This window comes from Zea mays, chromosome 1 (assembly GCF_902167145.1).
Source record: "Zea mays cultivar B73 chromosome 1, Zm-B73-REFERENCE-NAM-5.0, whole genome shotgun sequence".
NCBI lineage: Eukaryota > Viridiplantae > Streptophyta > Magnoliopsida > Poales > Poaceae > Zea > Zea mays.
The window spans coordinates 66,559,383-66,580,120 of NC_050096.1; the positions used below are offsets into that span (position 1 = coordinate 66,559,383).

The window sequence follows — 20,738 nt, forward strand, 5'->3', positions numbered from 1 at the left end:
TAAATTACTAACTCACATTGTCCTCTGAAAAATTGTTCGAACTGATTCCAAGCTCTTCCAGGCGCGGTGGTGGTGATGTGAGCCTTTGTGGCCAGGGAAGTAATTCGTTGCCTTTAGCCTTATTAACTTAGTCCATTCTTATGAGAATTAATTTAGTCAATATGAATACAAAATTGAGTGAATCGATAGTAGGAAACCATCATTTTCTACGCCATAAACTCTATGAACCTTTTTATCTTCTTCCGCGTAATTTTTATGATACTCAGATTCTCTATAGCCAATTCTCTCTATAGTCAGATTCTTCCTACATTTAGATTCTTAGAAAAGCTACTCGGAGAAAAGCTGAACCCAACAGTCAGCTAGATTCTCGAAAAACTTCACATCCTACCGACCAAAAATCTGGGTGTGACAGTTGAGCCACTGACAAAGTGAATAACGCAAGAGTTTTGCGAAAAAATATTATTCACAGAACAAAGTGGAGAATCGGATTTATAAAAAAGTAAAGAAAGAGAACTATACTGACTATGTAATATGTATATCAAAAGGGCTGAAGCCTGTGTCTGAAGCTGATATTAAATCTACTGTTGACATTTCACCACATGAGAAAACAGAAGGCGTCGAATACTACATTACATTTGAGGATTAGGACAACGCCGGTGTAGAGTTAGCTACAGTTAGGATCAAAACAAGAGAAACGGCTGCTACGACAGATCTTGCACCGAGTGATTCCAGAGCTTTTTCCTCACGATCAAGACTGTTTCGTCACCTGTCGTGAGCGCATCTTTCTTAGGCCTCATCTCAAACGTCCAATCGTCCCACCTTAGCGCTGGTAAAAGTTTCTTGATGTAGGTACCGACATCAACTTTGTCTCTGATGATGGCGTAACCATAAGGCCTTAGGATGCGGTCCATCTTGATCAGAAGATCCTCCAGGCTACATCCCTGCTTCTCTATCTCAGAAAACAGGAGCCAGGCATGAAGGAGGTCGTAGGTGCGCGGGTATGTCGAGAATGATTCACACCTTCAGTTAAACAGGTCATAAATAAGGAAAATTAGCATCAGCCAGCCCTGTGTAACGGGAAGTAAGGCAGACACAGACACACAGGACAATGCACAAGAAATTTCTTCAGTAGTGAAGAGGTTAGAAATGAAAAGAATGGTCTTAAAAACTGGAAAGAAGCAACAGAATGGGGGCACCTATATCAGATATGTTGACAGGCCTCATTTTTTGCGAGGACCCATGTTTCTCGGTTTTGTTTAATTATAATAACAATAACAACGCAGGTAATCTTATAATGGGCAGAAGTATTGGCCTCAAGGCTCAAACACTACATCCATATTCCAAAATATGACAGCCAAACTACATCAATTTCTGAAAAACCATGTTTACACGCGGTTGCATCTTAGAAATCAAACAAGATAATATCACTCCCTTCCACACGAGTTAAGAATTTTATATGGACAACCATGAGAAAACAATTTGTGAATTTATTTATGGATAATTAATTGCAGACTATAGTCACAATGAAACTCTTATCTGTATAGCACAAGACAAAACAAATGTAATAGTTCTAATTTCTAGGGATGCAAATTCCACCTTGAAACAGTAAAAAAATAGATGGGAAGTATGTCAAAAAAAACCTTACCAGTCATGGGTAGTCCCCATTAAACCACGATCATATATAATTTTCAGCTTTCCAGATTCCGTGAAAGGAACTACATTCATAACCCAGACATTCTTTTCTTCAGAGATGCTGCAAATCCACCAAGGTTAGCACTCATATTCATAACGTTTCGAAAGGAATCCTTTTGTATCTCGAACTTCAAGTGCTTCCAGTACTGAATTACTCTAGAATGCCAAATCTCCTGCAAACAATATTTCAAGGTCAAATAGATCGCCACCAGGAAGTTATGTTTGCCCATATTGCAAAACGCTGATGTTTCATACTAAATTACTAACTCACATTGTCCTCTGAAAAATTGTTCGAACTGATTCCAAGCTCTTCCAGGCGCGTATGAATCCAGAACAGAGCAAATAGAACAATACTATTTGTTATATTGTCGCCTTATTTCCAGAAATTCAGTAAAATCGAGCAGTCTTTGCCGCTCTTAGCAGAAATTATTTACTATTTGTAATTAAACAACATTTGCAGGGAAAAGACAAAAGTAATACGAAAAGTAGTGGTCTAGAGTTTAATTTCATTTCTTGTAAAAGACCAAACTTATATCAGTACTCGACCACATGAAACCATAACGTAGACCATCACGAGAACATGGAACAGTGAAAAAAACCTGACCATCAGAGCGGAACCTAGTACACTACAAATGTAGGATCTTAATACCATAGATGTGGTGCTTCTACCTCTCAAATGGAAATGCATGTGTGTTAGTGGATTTGAACATATATGCACTGAATAGTTTAGATATGGCCAGTAGGCACATCATAAAACATGTTGATCTTGCTTGCCTAGTAGAATAGCAAGGAAAAACACTTCACAATAACAATGTATACTACCTCCATTTTTATTTATTTGACGCCACTTTATTCAATTTTGTACTAACCGGCAACAAATAACAATGAATGGTGGGAGTACCTATATAAGAAATTATATCATGTTTAATGAAAGACCCAACAATTGCATTTGACATTACTCTTACCCATAACCTGTACAAATACACGCCTTTTCTTCTCTGTCGTCAAACCTTTGTGTAAGCCTTGAAACACTTCATTCTTTGGCAGAGAATATTTCAAATGATAAATTTTCCCTGTTACAAGATCAAGTATCTTCCAACCACCCTTTCAACAAGGAGTTAATCTGGAACCTATAACAATAAAGAATGGATTAAATGCACAAATTCTTCATTCATGAAATCTAGAAAAGGTGAATAAATTGTTATTCACAGTGATGCTCTTTACTGATTCTTGGCAGACAAATAGGGCATCACTGTGAATCAGATTCATTTATTCAGAAAAAAACTAAAAAAGAATATATGCAAGTCATATGCCATACAAGTTACTAAGATATGTGATTGTCCCAACTACTACACCCTGAATGGCTGAATCAAACCAGCACAAGTATGAACTATTAACATTTAGGTGCATAAAAAAATTGGTAATTTTTTATCATCACAAAGGTATTCGGATGAATCTTTCCATTAGGACGACAACAAACCAGCAGACGAATTAGCTGGTCATGGAGTGCCGGCATTGGCTCCAATCACCTGGTGCGTTGCTGGAGACCAGAGGCTTCGCTGGTTGGACCACTTCCACTCACACTCACATCTGAGTTGGTTGCAATAGGAGCACCCGCTATGGTTGGGGCCCTCCGTTCTGTCGGACCCGCTTCAGAAGGAAGGCCACAACTAACATGAAGGTTGAGTCAGATAAGAAATCTTTGGCTGTGGGACTGGTTACCGGTGGCATGATGGAATCCTAGGGCTCTTTGTCCCTGTGCTCCCGGAAGACCTTTCATGGTGGCGTGGGAGGTACCTGAATGGAGAGGGCAGCCACGGCGACACGATGGAGGTGGCTATGGAGCTGGCGCTCCTCGAACACGTTCCGCGTGGTGCAGCGCGTGTGATCTCCCTCGCGCTGGACCCCCACAGGGACACCTGCAAAAGCGAAAAAACAATAGAAAGATAGAGAGCGAGGGAGGGAGCTACGGAGGGCGAGAGGAAGGAGCCGGGGACTGTCACACACACAAAAAGATCCTCACCCAACATGCAGAGCTTCACACGAGTGGCCTTATCCGCGACACCCCATGTCTCGAGGGCCCCATCCCCGACAATCCGCTCGGCTGCCGCCTCGAGCAGCAACAGCCCAATCGTGCCCCACTCATTGACGATGCCCCCATACCCGTACAAATCGTCCTCTTCACAAGAGGCGTCGTGGCGCTGGTGACTGGGAGGCCACATAGGGGCGATGAATGTTGCATGGAAGAAGTCGCATGGAGTAATCGGGGAGTCAGAGGCAAGCATCGGAGGAGGAGCCGTGACGGTGGGTGCATGTGACGATAGATAACCGCAGTGTGCCCGCTGCACGAAATCGCAAAATCGTGAGGTCGTTACTTTGTTAGAGGGGTAGGGTGAGACTCCGTCCAGGACGGGATTGAGGCGGCGGCGGCGAGGAGGAGGAGGAGCTGGATGGATACCTGCGGGGGCGGGACGGTCGCCTCCGAAGTCGGAGGAGTCGGCCCTCACCCAGTGCATCTGCTTCGGTTGCGCAGCTGCTGCATCCTTTCCCTTGTCTCCTTGTCCTCGCTCCAGCTCCCCAGTCTACGCGCCTATCTTCGTGAAGGAACTGGACACGGCTGCGACCGGGAGGATGAGCCCTGTACCGGCGGTTGGATGGCAGCCGGGGGCGGCGAGCGGTGGACGGCGGGGAGTCTGGCAGGTGGGGGAGAGGGGATCAGATGAAGCAGAGAAGTCAGAGCAGGAGGATGAAAACAGTATCGCCCCACGGTCGGTCCAAACGAAACGACCACGACCGGAGACACACGCGCGACCTCGCCCACCCTGCCTCCCACGATGGGCGCCATCAGCGGCGAGATGGATGGGTAGCGTATGGGAGCGCGGGGTCGCCGCGGGATGCAAGGAAGAAAGTCGGCGCGGTTGAGGGCGAGATGCAGGGAAGACGGCGCGGGCTCGCGGGCGGGATGATGCACGGAAGACGGCACGGGCGGGGGCGGGATTGCAGGAAGGAAGACGGCGTGGGTGGAGGCTGGAGCGGGGGCACGGTGAGGTCGGTGGACGCCCTCGCTCGAGCCTCAAGGTGTAGTAGAGATAAGAGTTGAGACAACATCCCGCTTTTTTCTGGTCGGAACACCTACTCCGCACGTATCCCGTGACGGGTGCGCCCCACACGGTGCCCAACCCAACGCCGCGCCCACGCCGTTCACGCGCGCACGCGGTACGAGACACCGCTGGGTGCCAGACTGCCATTGCCTGCCACACGCAGGGACGAACCACACGGGCCCGTTTCTCTCGTGGCGTTGTCCTGCGCGCCCGCCCGCCCGCCATGTTGATTTTCCCAGCGCGTGGACCTCCCGCTCCCGCGACGCGCGGCCCGTTTTTGGGAGCTTCGAAAATGGCGAACTCCCCCTCCCTTTCGCAGACGCCGCCCCCTCCCGTTCCCGTCCCGATCCGACGGCACCGCCCGTACATACAATAATAATATGCATGCAGATCCGCTCCCTGGCCGCCAGACCCCCACCGTTCCATGCGGCGTTCGTACGTCCACTGGCTGTACCATGTTGGGCTGCTTTGGGTCCGTAGGCCACCCAACCAAAGCACGTAGGGAGGTGAAGATTGAGATTGGGAAAGCTACGCTAAACCTAATGTATAAACATAAATACGTTAATTAATTGGATTGTGTGTCTTAATTGGTCGTATCCCTAAATAAAATTGATATTGGGAAAGCTACGCTACATCTGGACCCCGCTCCCTGCCTGGCCGCCAGAACCCCCCCCCCCCCCCCCCCCCCACCCCCACACACACACACACACACACACCGTTCCATGTGACGTTCGTACGTCCACTGGCCGGCTGGACCACGTCGTCACCAGCTTCAGGAATATAATGCACCGTGCTGCCATTGCCAACGAACCCTCGGTTTGCAAGAAAACGGCACATGGAATAATGGTGATCGATCTTTGATGCTGTATTTCTATTTGTTGACGTATTTATTTGTGTTTAAAGTTTGAACCCTTTGAACTGAATTGTGATGTCATATATATGCCGCACTACTGTCGTTTATGATCTACTCCAACTCATTGTGTCAGAACTCAGAAGCTGAGAACTAGACGGTGTGATGCTGCATGTATATATGTGTTTTTGTTTGTGTCAACTGTCTATTGGTGGTGTCAGCCTGCTAGCTACTACTATTCTTGTTTGTGCCACTGGCACCTACTATACTGTGATTTGTTTTATATTTTAAAAAAGTACAAAAATGCGTAATTTGTGTAATACGTACGTACCGCGGACACGGTCTACATGCATGTACACTGTTTCTCGCCAACTGTTCACCGTACGTGTGGACCGTCTACAAAAAACAAAAAAAAATCGCTAGTTGTAATTTTTTTAATACTTCCACGACTGGACCATTGACGTACACAAGAAAAATAGTCTGTTGTCTTGTGGGCGGGATAATCGAGGAGAGAATCGCTGACCCGGTCTGCTTAACTGTATGCATGCATCTTCCCTCTCGTCAAGTACATAATGATACGTACATATTCAAATAGGAACGTGGTCACGTACGTTCGCTGTAATGGGAACGCGACGGGGCGCCAGCCGTCCCCGAAAGACGACAATGGGACGTGACATCCATGATAGTAAGGTTGTATCTAGTATATATATATAGTCGTGTAAAATATTATGTTGTATTGTATATTGTAATGTTTGTATAGTAAAATTTGAATAGCAGATTAGATAGGAGAAGATATAATACGTAAATGGTTGGAGACAGCCTAAGCATATTTGGGAAGAAAACACACCCGTCGGCACCAATTAACGAGGGGTGTGCGTCTCGCGACGCATGGTTTATTAATTTAGGAGTGGATTGAAGAGTCGTTTTAGATAAAATTAAACCCCTTGCTAGTCTATATTAACTTATTAAGGTTGTCAAAAAAATTGAACAGAAACAAATTTAATCCTCTTAATTCTCTTAGATCCCAAGCCACTATTAGGGCATGTACAGTAGAGAGACACCAAAACGGTTCTCTAAGCACAGGAGACAACCAAGAGACTGTATTGTACAATGGAGTGTCTACAAACGTAGTCTATTAATAAATACAGAATTAAATGTATTTGTATAGCATCAGATCGATAGAACAGACGACAAATTCGTACAGTGGGAAATGAGGCGTCTGTTGCTACTTGGTTTACGAGCCAGAGGCGTCTCTTCGCGGAGAGACGGCTCTAAGATTTTTTTGCAAATAACCCCTTAAACACCTTAAGAGCCTCCACATTAAACACGACTGTACATGCCCTTAGGCTTCATGTTATGGCTGCTGCATGGTGCTCGGCGTTGTCCGATACTACTCCACCGAGAGCAGAGGCGTAGGAATTACGAGGCTTCATGTTGCATTCAAGGACTTGTCATTTTAGTAAACCAGGACCCAGGATTAGAAAACTAAACTAGATAGGCTGTAGGTTGCTCTGCTCTAGTCTAGCAGGAGGAGTTCAGCACTCTAGTCTGCCGATAAAATATTTGCCGAGTATTTTTTGTTAAGTGTAAAATAGACTTTGCCGAGTGTTTTAGACATCGGCAAGAACGCGATTCCGGTAGTGCGTGTTCCATTTAGGGGTGGTAATGGATCACGATCTAAATGATTTTCTTCACAAAATGATAGAGCTCTAAATAAATTTTAATTAAAAAAATGAATAGACGATTGGATGAAGGATTGGATGAAGCGTAAAATTGAAAACCCTAGTTCCATTGGATGAAGCAAGCTGCAGCTCTACACGAAAATGCCGACAGATAAGGTCCAAGTTTGCACTTCTTCTTGTGCGACTGCCATGGGCCCCACAGCACCTACTCACGTTGCTCCAACTTCGGTTACAAAATCCCGCGTGCGTCACCCAGCGATTTTTTTTATTCTTAATCCATTTTAAAAGAAATTCTAAAAATAATTCCACCAACAATAAATTTCTAGATCTGATCTAGTTCACCGCGCTAACTCTCTAGCTAGTACGGCAAAAAATGCACTTTCACGTGCTAAGTTTAATATTGTCGGCATCTTTTTTTGGGGCCAAATATCGTGAACCCTGATGCTAAATATACATGACTTTGAGATCGGCTCTGTGAGGTAGCGGATGCCAGACCGTCCATAATAAGTTATCGGACCGTCGACGATAGGGTGTCGGACTGTTCGCAATGGCACAGAGAGTTCTCGGGTTAACGTATATCTTGTCTCCCGGGAGGACCTCTATTGGGGAGGAGAGATCGTAGGGCCGCTTTGGGTCCGTAGGCCACCCAAAGCACGTAGGGAGGTGAAGATTTAGATTGGGAAAGCTAAAGGCTACGCTACATCTAGACCTAATGTATAAACACACACACACTATTCGTCAGCTTCACCGAGTTAGTAATAATCGATTATTACTGAACTAGCTTCAGTAATAATCGATAATTACTGAAACGGTCTTCAGTAATAATCTATTGTTACTGAGTGGGTGAAGCTTCACCTACGGTGACAAATAGCGCTCCTAGCCTGAATTAATCTAATCATGGACCGTTCGGCCTACTCCTGCGGACTGTCCGGACCATAAGGCCGGACCGTCCAGGTGCTAGATTTAGTGCTCAACATAAGCCCCTACCTTTTGGTGGAGGTCACCAACCAAAAGCACGTGTACTACCATCGTCTTTCGAGAAACAATAGATTTCACAAATCGTCTTGTTTCCGAAATAAGAACTCTAGCCCGATGCAAGTCACCAGCTCTTTGAACCAAATAGCCCATTAAATAGAGCTCTAATTCATAAAGGTTGTTTAGGATTGTATCTTCTTCGACCATGACTATCTGGTTATATGTCAAAAGGTACAAAACTATGGTGCCCCAGCCCAAATAAACAAATGGACTATACACATAATACAAATTCATTGCCGCACTATCCCACACGTGAGCAACGCAAAACATCAACGATGAGTAGACCGGTGGAAAGTATCATGACGTCCCTAGAGACTGATGAGTAGGCAACATTGGTTGCACTACTTCTTGGGCCGGTTTAGTCGGCCTTTGCCCCTGCACATATTGCTTCCTTTTTGTGGACGATCTTGATATTTTTGTTGACCGATTGTGCGGAACAACCTTCTTACGTATGTATTTAGAAAGAAGTTGATCAAAAGTAGGACTAACACTAAGGAGCCAACCAGATGCTTTAGATGTATTTTGCGTCCACGTACCTTTTTTGGATGTTGTGGTTTGATGGTCAGGGGTCGCGGGTGTCTCTGGTCATTCTCGGACCGTCCATGTGTGGTTCGGACCGTTTAACCCTAGTGTCTAGACCGTCCAGCGCATGGTGGACAAGCAATCACGATCGGGCTTCTGATCGTGCTTTCCCCATGGAGTCTCCTCCCCGTCAGGAGTCCTTTGGGACATTTCTTTCTTGGAACAAATGTGAGTTTTCTCATCGATTATGCGAGGATCACCGATGACAATGTTCTTGCCTTTGTCTTTATCGACCACATCCGGTCAAACTAAGACTTTCTTATCTACTAAGTCTAATATGTTGATAGGGAAATGTTGCCTGTAAATATGTATTTCCTGAAAGCTCAACCTACCTTCATTTATAGCCGAATGTATCTGCCGACGGAAGATATTACAATCATTGGTGGCATGATAAAATGAGTTATGCCATTTACAATAAGCACACCTTTTCATCTCCTCCGTCAAGGGAATTGTGTGAGACATTTTAATGTTGTCACACTTGGCAACATTGAACATGAACTTAACTTCTCCTTATCGATTCTTTTTAACCGGGTGTAGGGAAGACCAAGTCGGAAGTTTGGCCTTAGCGGGACAAATAAGTTCAACGACACATACTTATTTTGGCTCGTCATATGAGATACTACTGTCACAATGCTCATTATGACAAGACGACTCTTGAATTTATTTGCTTTAGCCTTCATATCCCTATTGTAGATACTACTCTTGAATTTATGAGCTAGCGAAAATAGGCACCATCTAATTTTCCTTTCAAGTATGGACACAACCCATTGAGAGCCAACTATGCTAGTTGCTTATCTATGACCTAAATTTTAAAATATCAGTTTCTAGTATTTTGGAACCTCTGGATATAATCATTAACTAATTCATCATATCCCTATTGTAGAAATGATAAATTCGCTAACTCATATTCCCCGGAGTAAAAGTGATCATAGAAATTTTATTCTAACGCGCCCCAAGAGCTAATAGAATTAGGTGGCAAGGCAGCATACCATGTGAAGGCAGTACTAGTAAGGGACAAAAAATAAACAAACGTGGAAAGCTTCTCTATCGGCCAATTCCTAGTTGTACTAAGAAATGACCTATGTGCTCATGTGTGCATCTACCACACTCATCGGAAAATTTGGAGAGATCTGGTATTCTAGTCCTTTGTGGGTATGTGATGGTATCAAATCGGTGATCATCATGCTTCCGATATGATGACTCTGACTTAGGCATGCTAATTCCTAACCTATCTCGAAATAATTTGGCTATCTCTTGAATTTTATCCATAGTTGTCGGCGTTATAGGACGAGACCCCGAAAACACGAAGCTTGGATGGTCAGGCATTGTTGTGTCGGTTGTCTGTATGAGAGTAATCTATGGTGCGTGGTGGTGGGAACCCCTCTATTTCCCTATGTGTCGGGTGGTACTCTACCCTAGGTGCGGGATTGCTTTGGTTTGATGGACCGAAGGTTGTGGAGGGTAATACTGCTATACTGTGGAGTGTGGTTGCGTGTTGTCAACATGGTGTCAGATTACATACTGCACATCGGATGGTCCGTGATAAGTCATAGGACGGTCCGACGACGTGCCAGACTGTCCGGGGTGGGTTACTGGATGGTCCAACTGTGCTTAAAGGTGTTGTTGTGTCCATTAGGTGTTGTGGAGGCAGCGACTGACTTGGGTATGAGTTCACTAGCATACCATATAATAGCTAGGATCGTTTAGGCCCATTTGTTGTCGATGCATCTAGCGCTAATTTTCTATAGCAACATCATGAGATGGAAATCTGGGAGTGGTAGATTTTTCGAATGCATGTGTGATTCGACCACGCACCATGAGATGGTGTCTCTGTGCGGATAATCCTTGAGACGAAGGTCACCTTTTGAGAATGTGATTGGTATGTGTCGGTATTTGTGATCCGACCACGACCATGGGGTTACCCACGTGATGCTTTTGGGTGAGACAGCGTCATTGATCGTGACTCGATGGTTCGTTATGTAACACGACGGGGTGACGCATAGACTTATACAGGTTCGGGTCGTGTAGAGTTGCGTAATACCCTACTTCCTGTGGTGATTCTAGTATTGATGTGAGGATTACAAGCTGAGAGTTGTTGGTGTTGAAGGCTAAGATGAGATGATATGGTAGGTGTACCTCCTGGCTTTATATACGCGACTAGGGAGAGTTATCCCATACATATGATAATTGGTATCTACTGGCTTATCTCCTGGTTTGTAGCAGACTATATCCCTACACATCCGAGTCCTTCTCGCCCATTCGACCGAGCTACCGCTGAGGGCTTAGCCTGTTGGGTGATCACAACTGTAGCGCCCGATACATCTGAGCCCCCTCAGCACTTAGCTCGGGCATTGGTTTTCATCGACTCGGACCAGACCTGCCGAGCCTAGCTACGTTTAGGTGGCCCATCCTGTAGGACGATCCACAAGAAAACCCGTCAGACGGCCTAGGACGCGTTTTAGTGTACATGAGGACCCGGGGGATATCCACCCCACAGTATGTGAGACCGTTTGGTCTTGATGTACGGTCCTTGGACACCAACATGTTGCACTCTTCTTTAAGTGTTTGACCTTTTTCTAAAACTTTGAGCACCCATCTTATTCAAAATATTTACTCGAAAATGTAAATTTTCAAGTCACACTCAAATAACCTTAAGTAATGTAACAAATAACAACAAAATAAATAATAACTCAAGATTTTTTTTGAATAACACGATTGGTGAAAGTTTTAGAAAAAAAATCAACATCGTCATATATTTGTGAACGGATGGAGTAGTATTTATAATATATTTTCTAATAAACTTATTTGGAGATACAAGCATTGCTAATGTTTTGCATAATAGATCTAGTCAATTTTAGAAAGGTTGGCTGATATAGATACCGTTGCGACAAATATTTACTATTGGTTGTTGTCGCATGCTCTATTAATTCTAGACGCACTTTTTGCTAGCTTGCTCATTGATCTTTCATGTATATCACTACCGGAATCCGACTCTATATCGAGTGCTCGGCGCTTTATCGTGCATTTTATCGTCACTCGACAAAGCATTCTTTGTTGAGTGCCGCTTTCGACGAACTCAGACTCTCGGTACAGACCTCGTTTGACGAGGGCGAAACACTCGGCATAGAAAGACACTCGGCAAAGCAGGCTTTGCCGAGTGTCACACTCTTGACAAAATGTGACGCTCGGCAAAGGGCTGTCCGCAATCGTATACTCGACAAAAAGTATTCGGTAAAGAAGCCGTTGCCAACATACAGTTCGCCGAGACTTCTTTCTCGAGAGTCACACTCGGCAAAAACTTTACCGAGTGTTTTCTAGTCACTCGGCAAAGCAACTGTTTCCAGTAGTGTATATATATATATATATATATATATATATATATATATATATATATATATATATATATATATATATATATATATATATATATATATATATATATATATATATATATATATATATATATAAACAGATACACAACTTGCTAGTTGATTTGTTTCACCGTAAACGTACATCAATTTTGCATGGTTGTCAGATAGCCTCGCTCCATATGGTTGCAGGCCTTAACTAACCCATCTATGAACTGCTACTTGTGGAGACAACACGCATGTGTTCGTTGTGCTTTTGTGTCGACGAGGCGGCCGGGCTGTCGGCATCTGCGGTAGGTCATGGCGCGGTCAGCCCTCGATCGAGCGCCGCCCAAGGTTTGCTGAAACGAAAGGAGATCTCCCGATGATGCATGCATGGCGCGCGGCGTTCCTTTCCGCGTGCTTTCTTAGCTGCTTGAACATACATATTATTATTATTATTATTATTATTATTATTATTATTATTATTATTATTATTATTATTATTATTATTATTATTATTATTATTATTTGAGATACGATCGAGTTTCCTGCTTGTTCGTTCGTTCATCTGTATCTATCCAGAGTTGAACACAACTAGCTACCCTAGACACATGAGGCAAGCATGTGTAGTACGTGTATATATATTTTTTTCAATCTTCTGTTTTGTATTGGCTCTAGTCTCGATTGTTTGAATTCAACTTGGACCCGATGCAACTGCTCGCGCGAATCCTAGACTGTTCTAAAGAATTAATACCTTTAATTAGTATTAGTTGGGAAGAGAGCTTTAATCAATTAGTCTTACATTTTAAGTGCATATTAAAAACAAAAAAATCTAACCGAAGCTATGAGTCAGTTGTGTATTATTCCATATGTTCATATTAATTTTAGGGCTTCAAATATTGAAGCCACTAATATAATAAAATATTTGCACGGACTGATGTGGCTGAAATAATCATGTTTTCTCTGATTAATACAGCTTAATTGACTTCACTACAGAGAAACCAATAAAGATTAAATTGGCCAGAAACCGACATTCTTATTCTAATAGACTAACACACTTAGCTAAATTTAATAGATCGACGTACTTAGTTTAAGTACGCCGGTTAACTGACGTATTTAGCCAAGTAAGTACGTCGGGGCTGACTGTGTCGGTTGTCCACACAGACGTATTAATGAGAATGTCGCCATTAAATATGTCGTGTTGGGTACTAACACTATATGTTAATTAGGATTTTATGCAATAAATTGTTGTTAGATCGAGCCACGAACCAGCTCGCGAGCCGCATCGAGCTGAGCCGAGTTGACTCGCTTTTTTCACGAGCCAAAAAATAGGTTTGACTCGGGCTCATTCTAAGCGTCGAGCCGAGCCAAGCCAAGCCACTGTGAGCTCGAGCCGGCTCGTCGAGCTCGAGCTTTTTTCAGCCCTACCTAGAAGTATCATCCACACCCTTAGTCAACTCAAATATGTTCATCGTGTTAGAAAACTATTACCTCCGTTCTCGGATACTTGTCGACCGCTAGTTCATTTTTAAACTTAAACGTGACAAATAAAAAAGAACGGAAGGAGTAGGTGTTTTTAAGATTAAATTAATTCCTAAAGTAATTACTACATGAATAATAGGTAAACCATATGTAGAAAATAATTGCATATCTACATACTAGAATAATTAAATCTATCTTGAACGCATCTAACATAAACATGAGTGAGGAACTTATCTTAACTTACTGTGAAAATCACTCTAGACTGATCGAAGATGTGGTATACTCATTGAAGTCCGTAGATGTCATAATGCAGATCAACTCAACAAGTAGACATATACTTGTTGCCAAAAACCTAATTTGGCCCAACCCATGCAAGTACTTTAAACTAGCAAGGTTTCAGAGATAACTCTCCCCAGCACCACCATCACATCGCCTCAAAGATGGAGGGGCCTAAGGTCGCACAACACCGATGTTATATCCAGGCCCCGGTGGATGGTGATATCCTGACCCAAGAATTAATAGAATTATAAGAGTAATCATACCAACAAGGTACATCTTCTTTTTCTGAAGCATGTCTCTAAAGAACCTTAGGGTTAAGCGTGCATGGTCCAGAGCAATCTTGGGATGGGTAACCGACCGGGAAGTCTTCTTGGGTGCGCATGAGTGAGAACAAAGTGCGCACAAAAAACTCGTGTTAGTCTGTGGGGATGATATATGGTCCTAGAGAGCCATAATGAGAAAGTACCAGTGGTCCTGGAGTGGATGGGGTGTTATAAATGGTATTAGAGCCAACCCTCATGGTTTCACGAGCGTGTGTGGGCTAGGGGTTCGGGCATATGACGCATGGCGCATGTGGGCCCAGAGTGTCACATGGCATGTCATATGATGACACTGGACACATAGACGTGGCCAAGAGGGTAGGTTCCTGGCTTGGGGTTGACCGACGAGGACGTCGGTCTTCTAAGGGAGGTGGAGTGTGATATCCTGGCCGAGTGGATGGTGATATCCTGGCCCAAGGCTTAATAGAATTAATAGAGTACTCATATTAACAAGGTGCATCTTCTTTGTTGAAAGACTGTCTCGAAAGAACCTCGGCGTTAAACATGTTTGGCCTAAAGCAATCCTCGGATGGGTGACCGACTAGGAAATCTTCTCGGGTGCGCATGAGTAAGGACAAAGTGCACATAAAAGACCCATGTTAGTCTGTGGGGATGATATATGACCCTAGAGATCTATCATGAGTAAGTACCACTCGTCCGGGAGTGTATGGGGTGTTACAAATGGTATCAGAGCCAACCCTCGTGATTTCACGGGCGTGTGTGGGCTAGAGGTTCGGGCATATGGCGCATGGCGCATGTGGGCCCAGAGTATCACATTCCATGGCATATGATGACACTGGACACATAGACATGGCCAAGAGGGGAGGTTCCTGGCTTGGGGTTGACCAACGAGGTCGTCGGTCTTCTAAGGGAGGTGGATTGTGATATTCTGGCCCTAGTGGATGGTGATATCATGGCCCAAGGCTTAATAGAATTAATAGAGTACTCATAGAAACAAGGTGCATATTCTTTGTCGGAAGCCTGTATCGAAAGAACCTCGGGGTTAAACGTGCTTGGCCTAGAGCAATCTTGGGATGGGTGAACGACTAGGAAATCTTCTCGGTGCGCATGAGTGAGGACAAAGTGCGCACAAAAGACTCGTGTTGGTCTGTGGGGATGATATATGGTTCTAGAGGGATGCTAGGAGTAAGTACAACCGGTCCAGGTAGTGGCGAATTCAACGCTCGGCTACCATGTGTAGCTGTCCGGGCTCGTCTATCGTATGTTGTGGACAAGTATACGTATTCAAGGAGCAAAATGTAGGTTGGCATGAGTAAAAATTGGCAAGGTCTATCTCGCAAATCAAATGCCCAGGATTTTGAAGTTTTCTAGGTCCGCCACTGGTACGCTTGTAACTTGAAATGCGCTTCATAACACCACATTAACAAAAACACAATTACTCAACTTGTCATTACAAATACGCAAAGAATCAAGTGTACAGGACAAATAACAATTCATAATATACTATCAACACCTTCTTGGTCTTCAGTTTATTATGGAGGCCTTTGTTCACAAAGCATTCAAGGATAGACCTCGATGATGACCGATACATCACCAATGACGGGTAGAATTTTGTAGTCTTTGAATCCAGCTTCAGTGAAGATCTTCTTCCACTCTTGCTCGTCACGCTCAACTCCGTTAACCGCCATCATATACAAATCAAACATAACTTGTGTCTCTTGATGCTTTATGTTTGACTGTTTATATCCAACTACCACATCCAAGATTATTACCTTCCCACCTGCATCCCGTGGAGATATGGCTTGCTTGCAATTCTTCAATATCTTGACACACTCATCGTCACCCCAGTCATGTAGAGTTTTCTGGCATAGATTTCATTAAGTTAATTGATAGATGATGAAGAAAAGGGTTCTTGGTGTTTGGATTCAAAGATAATAACATGTATGTATATGATGTCAAAACTATTTACTTCTAGTTTCAGGATTTTTCTGAAGCTTATTTTCATTTATACGATTTTTTATATAAAATGCATTTTGTGGAAATATTACAAACCAAACGGTTTTATAAACTGATTCTAATTGATTATCCAAAATATTTATGAGGGAATTTAGATCTGAATCACTACAAAACATAGTCTGAATTAAATTACAGAGTTGTTCTAAGTCAAACAAATCTATTAAAATATAGCATTATTATTAGTATCGTTGATACATCATAAAATATATATTTTTATAGTATACATGTTCGGTGTTATAGATATCGTTAATCTATACTGTAAAATAAAATTTTAATTTATTTTTGGACGGGGGAGGCATTTCGCCCAAGACAAGACAAAACGATAGTCAAAACTTCGAAGTTTGACATGGATCTCAAAATGCAAACACAATGAGAAATGGAGGAGGGAGCGGTGACGACGGATGGTACCTTGAGGAAAACAGCGGTTGCAGGTGGAATACTCTCAAACATATTGCCTGCGACGAACTGCACGTTGCCATCAGACGGAGCACCGGCGACAACGTGCGGGAGGTCAAGCACGCTGCACTTGAGGTGGGGGAAGGCGGCGGCGATGGTGGCGGCGGCGCCACCATGGCCACCACCGACGTCAACCAACGAGTCGATCCCACGAAACGTCTCGCCGCACTCCCTCAGCACAATTGGCATGAGGAAGCGGCTGTCCGCGGCCATGCCTTTGTTCAGCAAGGCGTTTACGTCGTCAGCATGTTCCCAGATCGTTGGGGTCTGGCGGAACGCCAGGCCATACGGGGACGGCTCGTGCTGCTCCTGCCGGAACCACGCGGAGATACCCAGGGCGTGCGGACAGGCAGCGATAGGCTGGAGCGCCAGACTCACAAAGGGAGCCAAGGTCGCCGTGCTCACGTCGTCGCTGACGAGGAAGCGGGAGGCTGCCGTCAACCTGTAGACGACGACAGCTTCGTCGTCCGACGTGTGGACGGTTGAATCATCACCACCACCTGCTGGTGGTTGCTCGACGACGCTGAAGATGCCCGTGACGGTGAGCACGCGCATGAGGCGGCGAAGGGCGCGAAGCTTGCTTGGGTGGAGCGCAGTCTCGGCGAGGATCTGGAGAAGGGTGGCGCCGCCGGCCCCGTGGTGGTGGATCGCGTCGGGGATGCGGAGGTCTAGCGCCACGGCGAGCGCGAGCGATTTGGCGAAGCACAGGGAATGGTGCAAGAGCTCGTCGTGAGCTTGGAGCAAATCCTGGCTACTACTCTCCTGCATGAGGGCCATCGTTCCCACGTACACTGCTGGCCAATATGGTTAATTGGTTGTAGCCAAATCTCTTTTTCGATTGCTTGTTGCGCTAGGTTTGTGTCTCTTGTGGGTGAGACTGCAGAGACGAATGGAACCTGGTGTTTATTTATAGTGTCTCTACGACTGCAGCGTAGGCGCGTAGCAGCCATTTGCACATGCATGCATTGACGTACAGTAAAGTAGTTCTAATATTTTAATAAAGGTTCTTTCTTGGAAGAATACTCGATGCCTGTTTGGGACGGCTTCTTAACGCTCCACGACCACGAGCCGAAAAGGGGGAAAATCCGGCTGAGATGAGAAGTTTCTCTGCATATTCTTTTATATTCGTGACATGTATATATCTACTAAAATAATCGGGGGTGCTTTTTTGCCCCAGCACGATCAAATCAGATGAGAAAAAAAGTCAAAATCAACAAGCTGCATGATAGAGGTGAATATGTGTCATGATTCGAAAAGAAGCTACAGAGAAACATTTTTACAACACCGCTCATGCTTAGACAATGACGCATCTAGAAACGGCGCTGAAAATAGTGTAATAAGTTTGGATCAAATTAGATAGAGCTAATAAATATATTTTTTTACTATATATTACTGCTAAAGAGAGTTTTGGGCTGCGCTGTATGTGTTTGTTTGCCCTCCAAATTATATAAGAGCAACTCCAACGCTGAGCCCTAAAATTAGTCCCTAAAATTCGTATTAGTTAATGTCTTGTTTCAGTTAGGGCTCGAAAAAATATTGATCTCCAATGCTTGGGCCTCAAATCACGTATATTCTGTTTTTAGTTGTTGTTGCCGCCATTCTAGTCGTGTGCGCTCACTCTTCCCGCGCCCAAGCGCCTGATTCCCGCCCTCTGAAATCATCTACTGCTGGCATCACGTCGCCCCACCAGTTGCTCATCCCTTCGGTAGATTTGCATCACGACGCCGCTCCGTCTACAGAGACGTCCTACCAGCACGATTTTCTCCTCCTCGATCCATCGTGTTGTCCTCAAGCTAGATCTCAACACCTCAGGTCAGGAAATCAATGGTACCCTAGCAGTACTCTGTTGCCTTTTATCATGTAGAAGTATTTTGGCTGGTACACCTAAATACATGGCTTGATGTACCGAATTGGTAATCCATAGTTTATGTTGTACGTGCTTGAATTCTGCATATATCGAAATATGCAATGTTAGTGCAGAATTTATAGTCTAATTTTTCAATTACTGAACATATTGAAATATGCATTATTGTAGTTCCCTCTTCGATTAATAATATATTATGTCCCACTCGTTTGGAGCATTGTAGAACAATGTCTGAAATGAAGAGATCAATAATGCACCTTGAGGATACTGAGTCAGACGAGGAAGTTGACCATGACATGCTTATTATGATGGGTGAGTACAAGAAGAGGAAGAATAAGCAGTATAAAAGACGTCGAGGTTCAGTTTTTGGACACCAGGTCTATGATCGGAGTAGAGCTGAGAATGATATGAAATTATATCAAGACTACTTTGCTGAACATCCAACATATCCTGAGAAATTTTTCCGTCGACGTTTTCGGATGAGAAGACCTCTTTTCATTCGGATAGCTGAACAAGTAGCACAACACGATAACTACTTTGTTCAGAAAAAAAATGCTATTGGTGTCAGTGGTTTTTCCTATTTGCAGAAGGTGACTGCAGCATTTAGGCAATTAGCTTATGGAGTCCTAGCAGATTATGTTGACGAGTATCTGAGGATTGGGGAAAGCACTGCAATTGAGTGCTTACGAAAGTTTGTGAGGGCTGTTTGTGAGGTTTTTGGACCAGAATATATGCGAGCTCCAAATAAAGCTGATACAATTAGGTTGCTTAACATTGGTGAACAACGTGGATTTCCGGGAATGCTTGGTAGTATTGATTGTATGCATTGGAAGTGGAAGAATTGTCCTACAGCGTGGCAAGGCAGTTATTGTGGTCATGTGAAGGAACCAACCATTATATTAGAGGCAGTGGCATCTACCGATTTATGGATATGGCATGCTTTCTTTGGACTACCAGGATCACTTAATGATATAAATGTTTTGCATAGATCTCCTATTTTTGACAGACTTGCACAAGGCGAGGCCCCAACAGTTCACTATACAATTGGTGGGCACAATTACAATCAGGGTTACTATCTAGCAGATGGAATCTATCCAACTTGGTCCACATTTGTGAAAACAATCAAGGCCCCAGTAAATTTGAAGGACAGAAATTTTGCTAAAGCTCAAGAATCTCAGAGAAAAGATGTTGAACGTGCATTTGGAGTATTACAAGCTCGCTTCGCCATTGTACGAGTTCCTGCTAGAATGTGGGATGAAGCAACTCTAAGAGACATTATGCAAGCATGCATAATAATGCACAATATGATAATTGAAGACGAACGTGAATTAGGTCGCCAAGAGGCACCCTATGACAAGGGAGATGATGACACAAGTGGCTGGGTTTCACATGAAGGGACTTCAAAATTTTCATTCTTCTTGAAGAAGCATAAAGAAATCCAAGATCCTAAATTGCACAACCAACTACAGCGAGATTTGGTTGAACATCTATGGGAGCGGAAAGGAGATCAGTAGTTTAAAGTCTTGCCAGTTTTTATCCTGTAATTTTTTTGTTTCCCTTTTTGCATCCTGTATGAAAGCAATAGCTTTTCAACATGCGCGCCATAGAAAGTGAACAGAGCCATACATGTCCATACATGTGATCTGTCCATAGTTGCGCGCTATAGAGATTTCAGTCAGACATATGTAGTCCATAATATCACTCTTTTATTCATTGTGCTGCAAGATGTCTTAATACAAATTTCATAAAGTCTTATCCTATTTGTAAATAAACAAAACATCTATGACTACCCACTTCCGAAACGACGAGCTAAAATCTCGTCTTTCATCAACTTAAAGTACTTCTTTGCCTGATCATCCATATTGCTGGTGTCGGTTGTCATTATCTTCTCGTCATGTTGATCTTGCTCCAATTGCAGTTTTTTGTTTTCAAGCTCAATTAACTTATCATCACGATCTTTTCTTCCCATCGCAATTTGTTCCCTTGACTCTCTCATTTTTTTAACTTCTTCAATGAAAGGATCAGCTTCATCATCCCTGCGCTTTTTTTCTTTCATATTCTCCTTTTC

At 43.7% G+C, this 20,738-nt stretch overlaps 2 protein-coding genes across 2 annotated transcripts; both read right to left on the reverse strand.

Moving 5' to 3' along the window:
- Window positions 1-3,003: 3,003 nt before the first annotated feature.
- LOC100381770 (uncharacterized) lies at window positions 3,004-4,736 on the reverse strand. The gene is made up of 3 exons (NM_001174571.1): window positions 4,151-4,736; window positions 3,716-4,034; window positions 3,004-3,611 (listed from the first exon to the last, which is right to left on the reverse strand). Exons 2-3 carry the CDS (start codon window positions 3,975-3,977, stop codon window positions 3,469-3,471), a joined length of 405 nt encoding a protein of 134 aa, NP_001168042.1. The 5' UTR covers window positions 3,978-4,034; window positions 4,151-4,736; the 3' UTR covers window positions 3,004-3,468.
- An 11,020-nt stretch (window positions 4,737-15,756) lies between these two features.
- Window positions 15,757-17,680, reverse strand: LOC103635822 (5-pentadecatrienyl resorcinol O-methyltransferase-like). Its single transcript, NM_001319735.1, has 2 exons — window positions 16,759-17,680; window positions 15,757-16,196 (listed from the first exon to the last, which is right to left on the reverse strand). Exons 1-2 carry the CDS (start codon window positions 17,581-17,583, stop codon window positions 15,894-15,896), a joined length of 1,128 nt encoding a protein of 375 aa, NP_001306664.1. The 5' UTR covers window positions 17,584-17,680; the 3' UTR covers window positions 15,757-15,893.
- Window positions 17,681-20,738: the final 3,058 nt, after the last annotated feature.

Excerpts from the sequence above, each read along its gene's own strand:
- LOC100381770 (NM_001174571.1), bottom strand. The coding sequence starts at position 3,977 with ATGCTTGCCTCTGACTCCCCGATTACTCCATGCGACTTCTTCCATGCA. Across the intron at positions 3,612-3,715 it reads TGTGAAGCTCTGCATGTTGG|GTGTCCCTGTGGGGGTCCAG; the intron begins GTGAGGATCTTT and ends TCGCTTTTGCAG.
- LOC103635822 (NM_001319735.1), bottom strand. The coding sequence starts at position 17,583 with ATGGCCCTCATGCAGGAGAGTAGTAGCCAGGATTTGCTCCAAGCTCAC. Across the intron at positions 16,197-16,758 it reads CAACCGCTGTTTTCCTCAAG|AAAACTCTACATGACTGGGG; the intron begins GTACCATCCGTC and ends AATCTATGCCAG.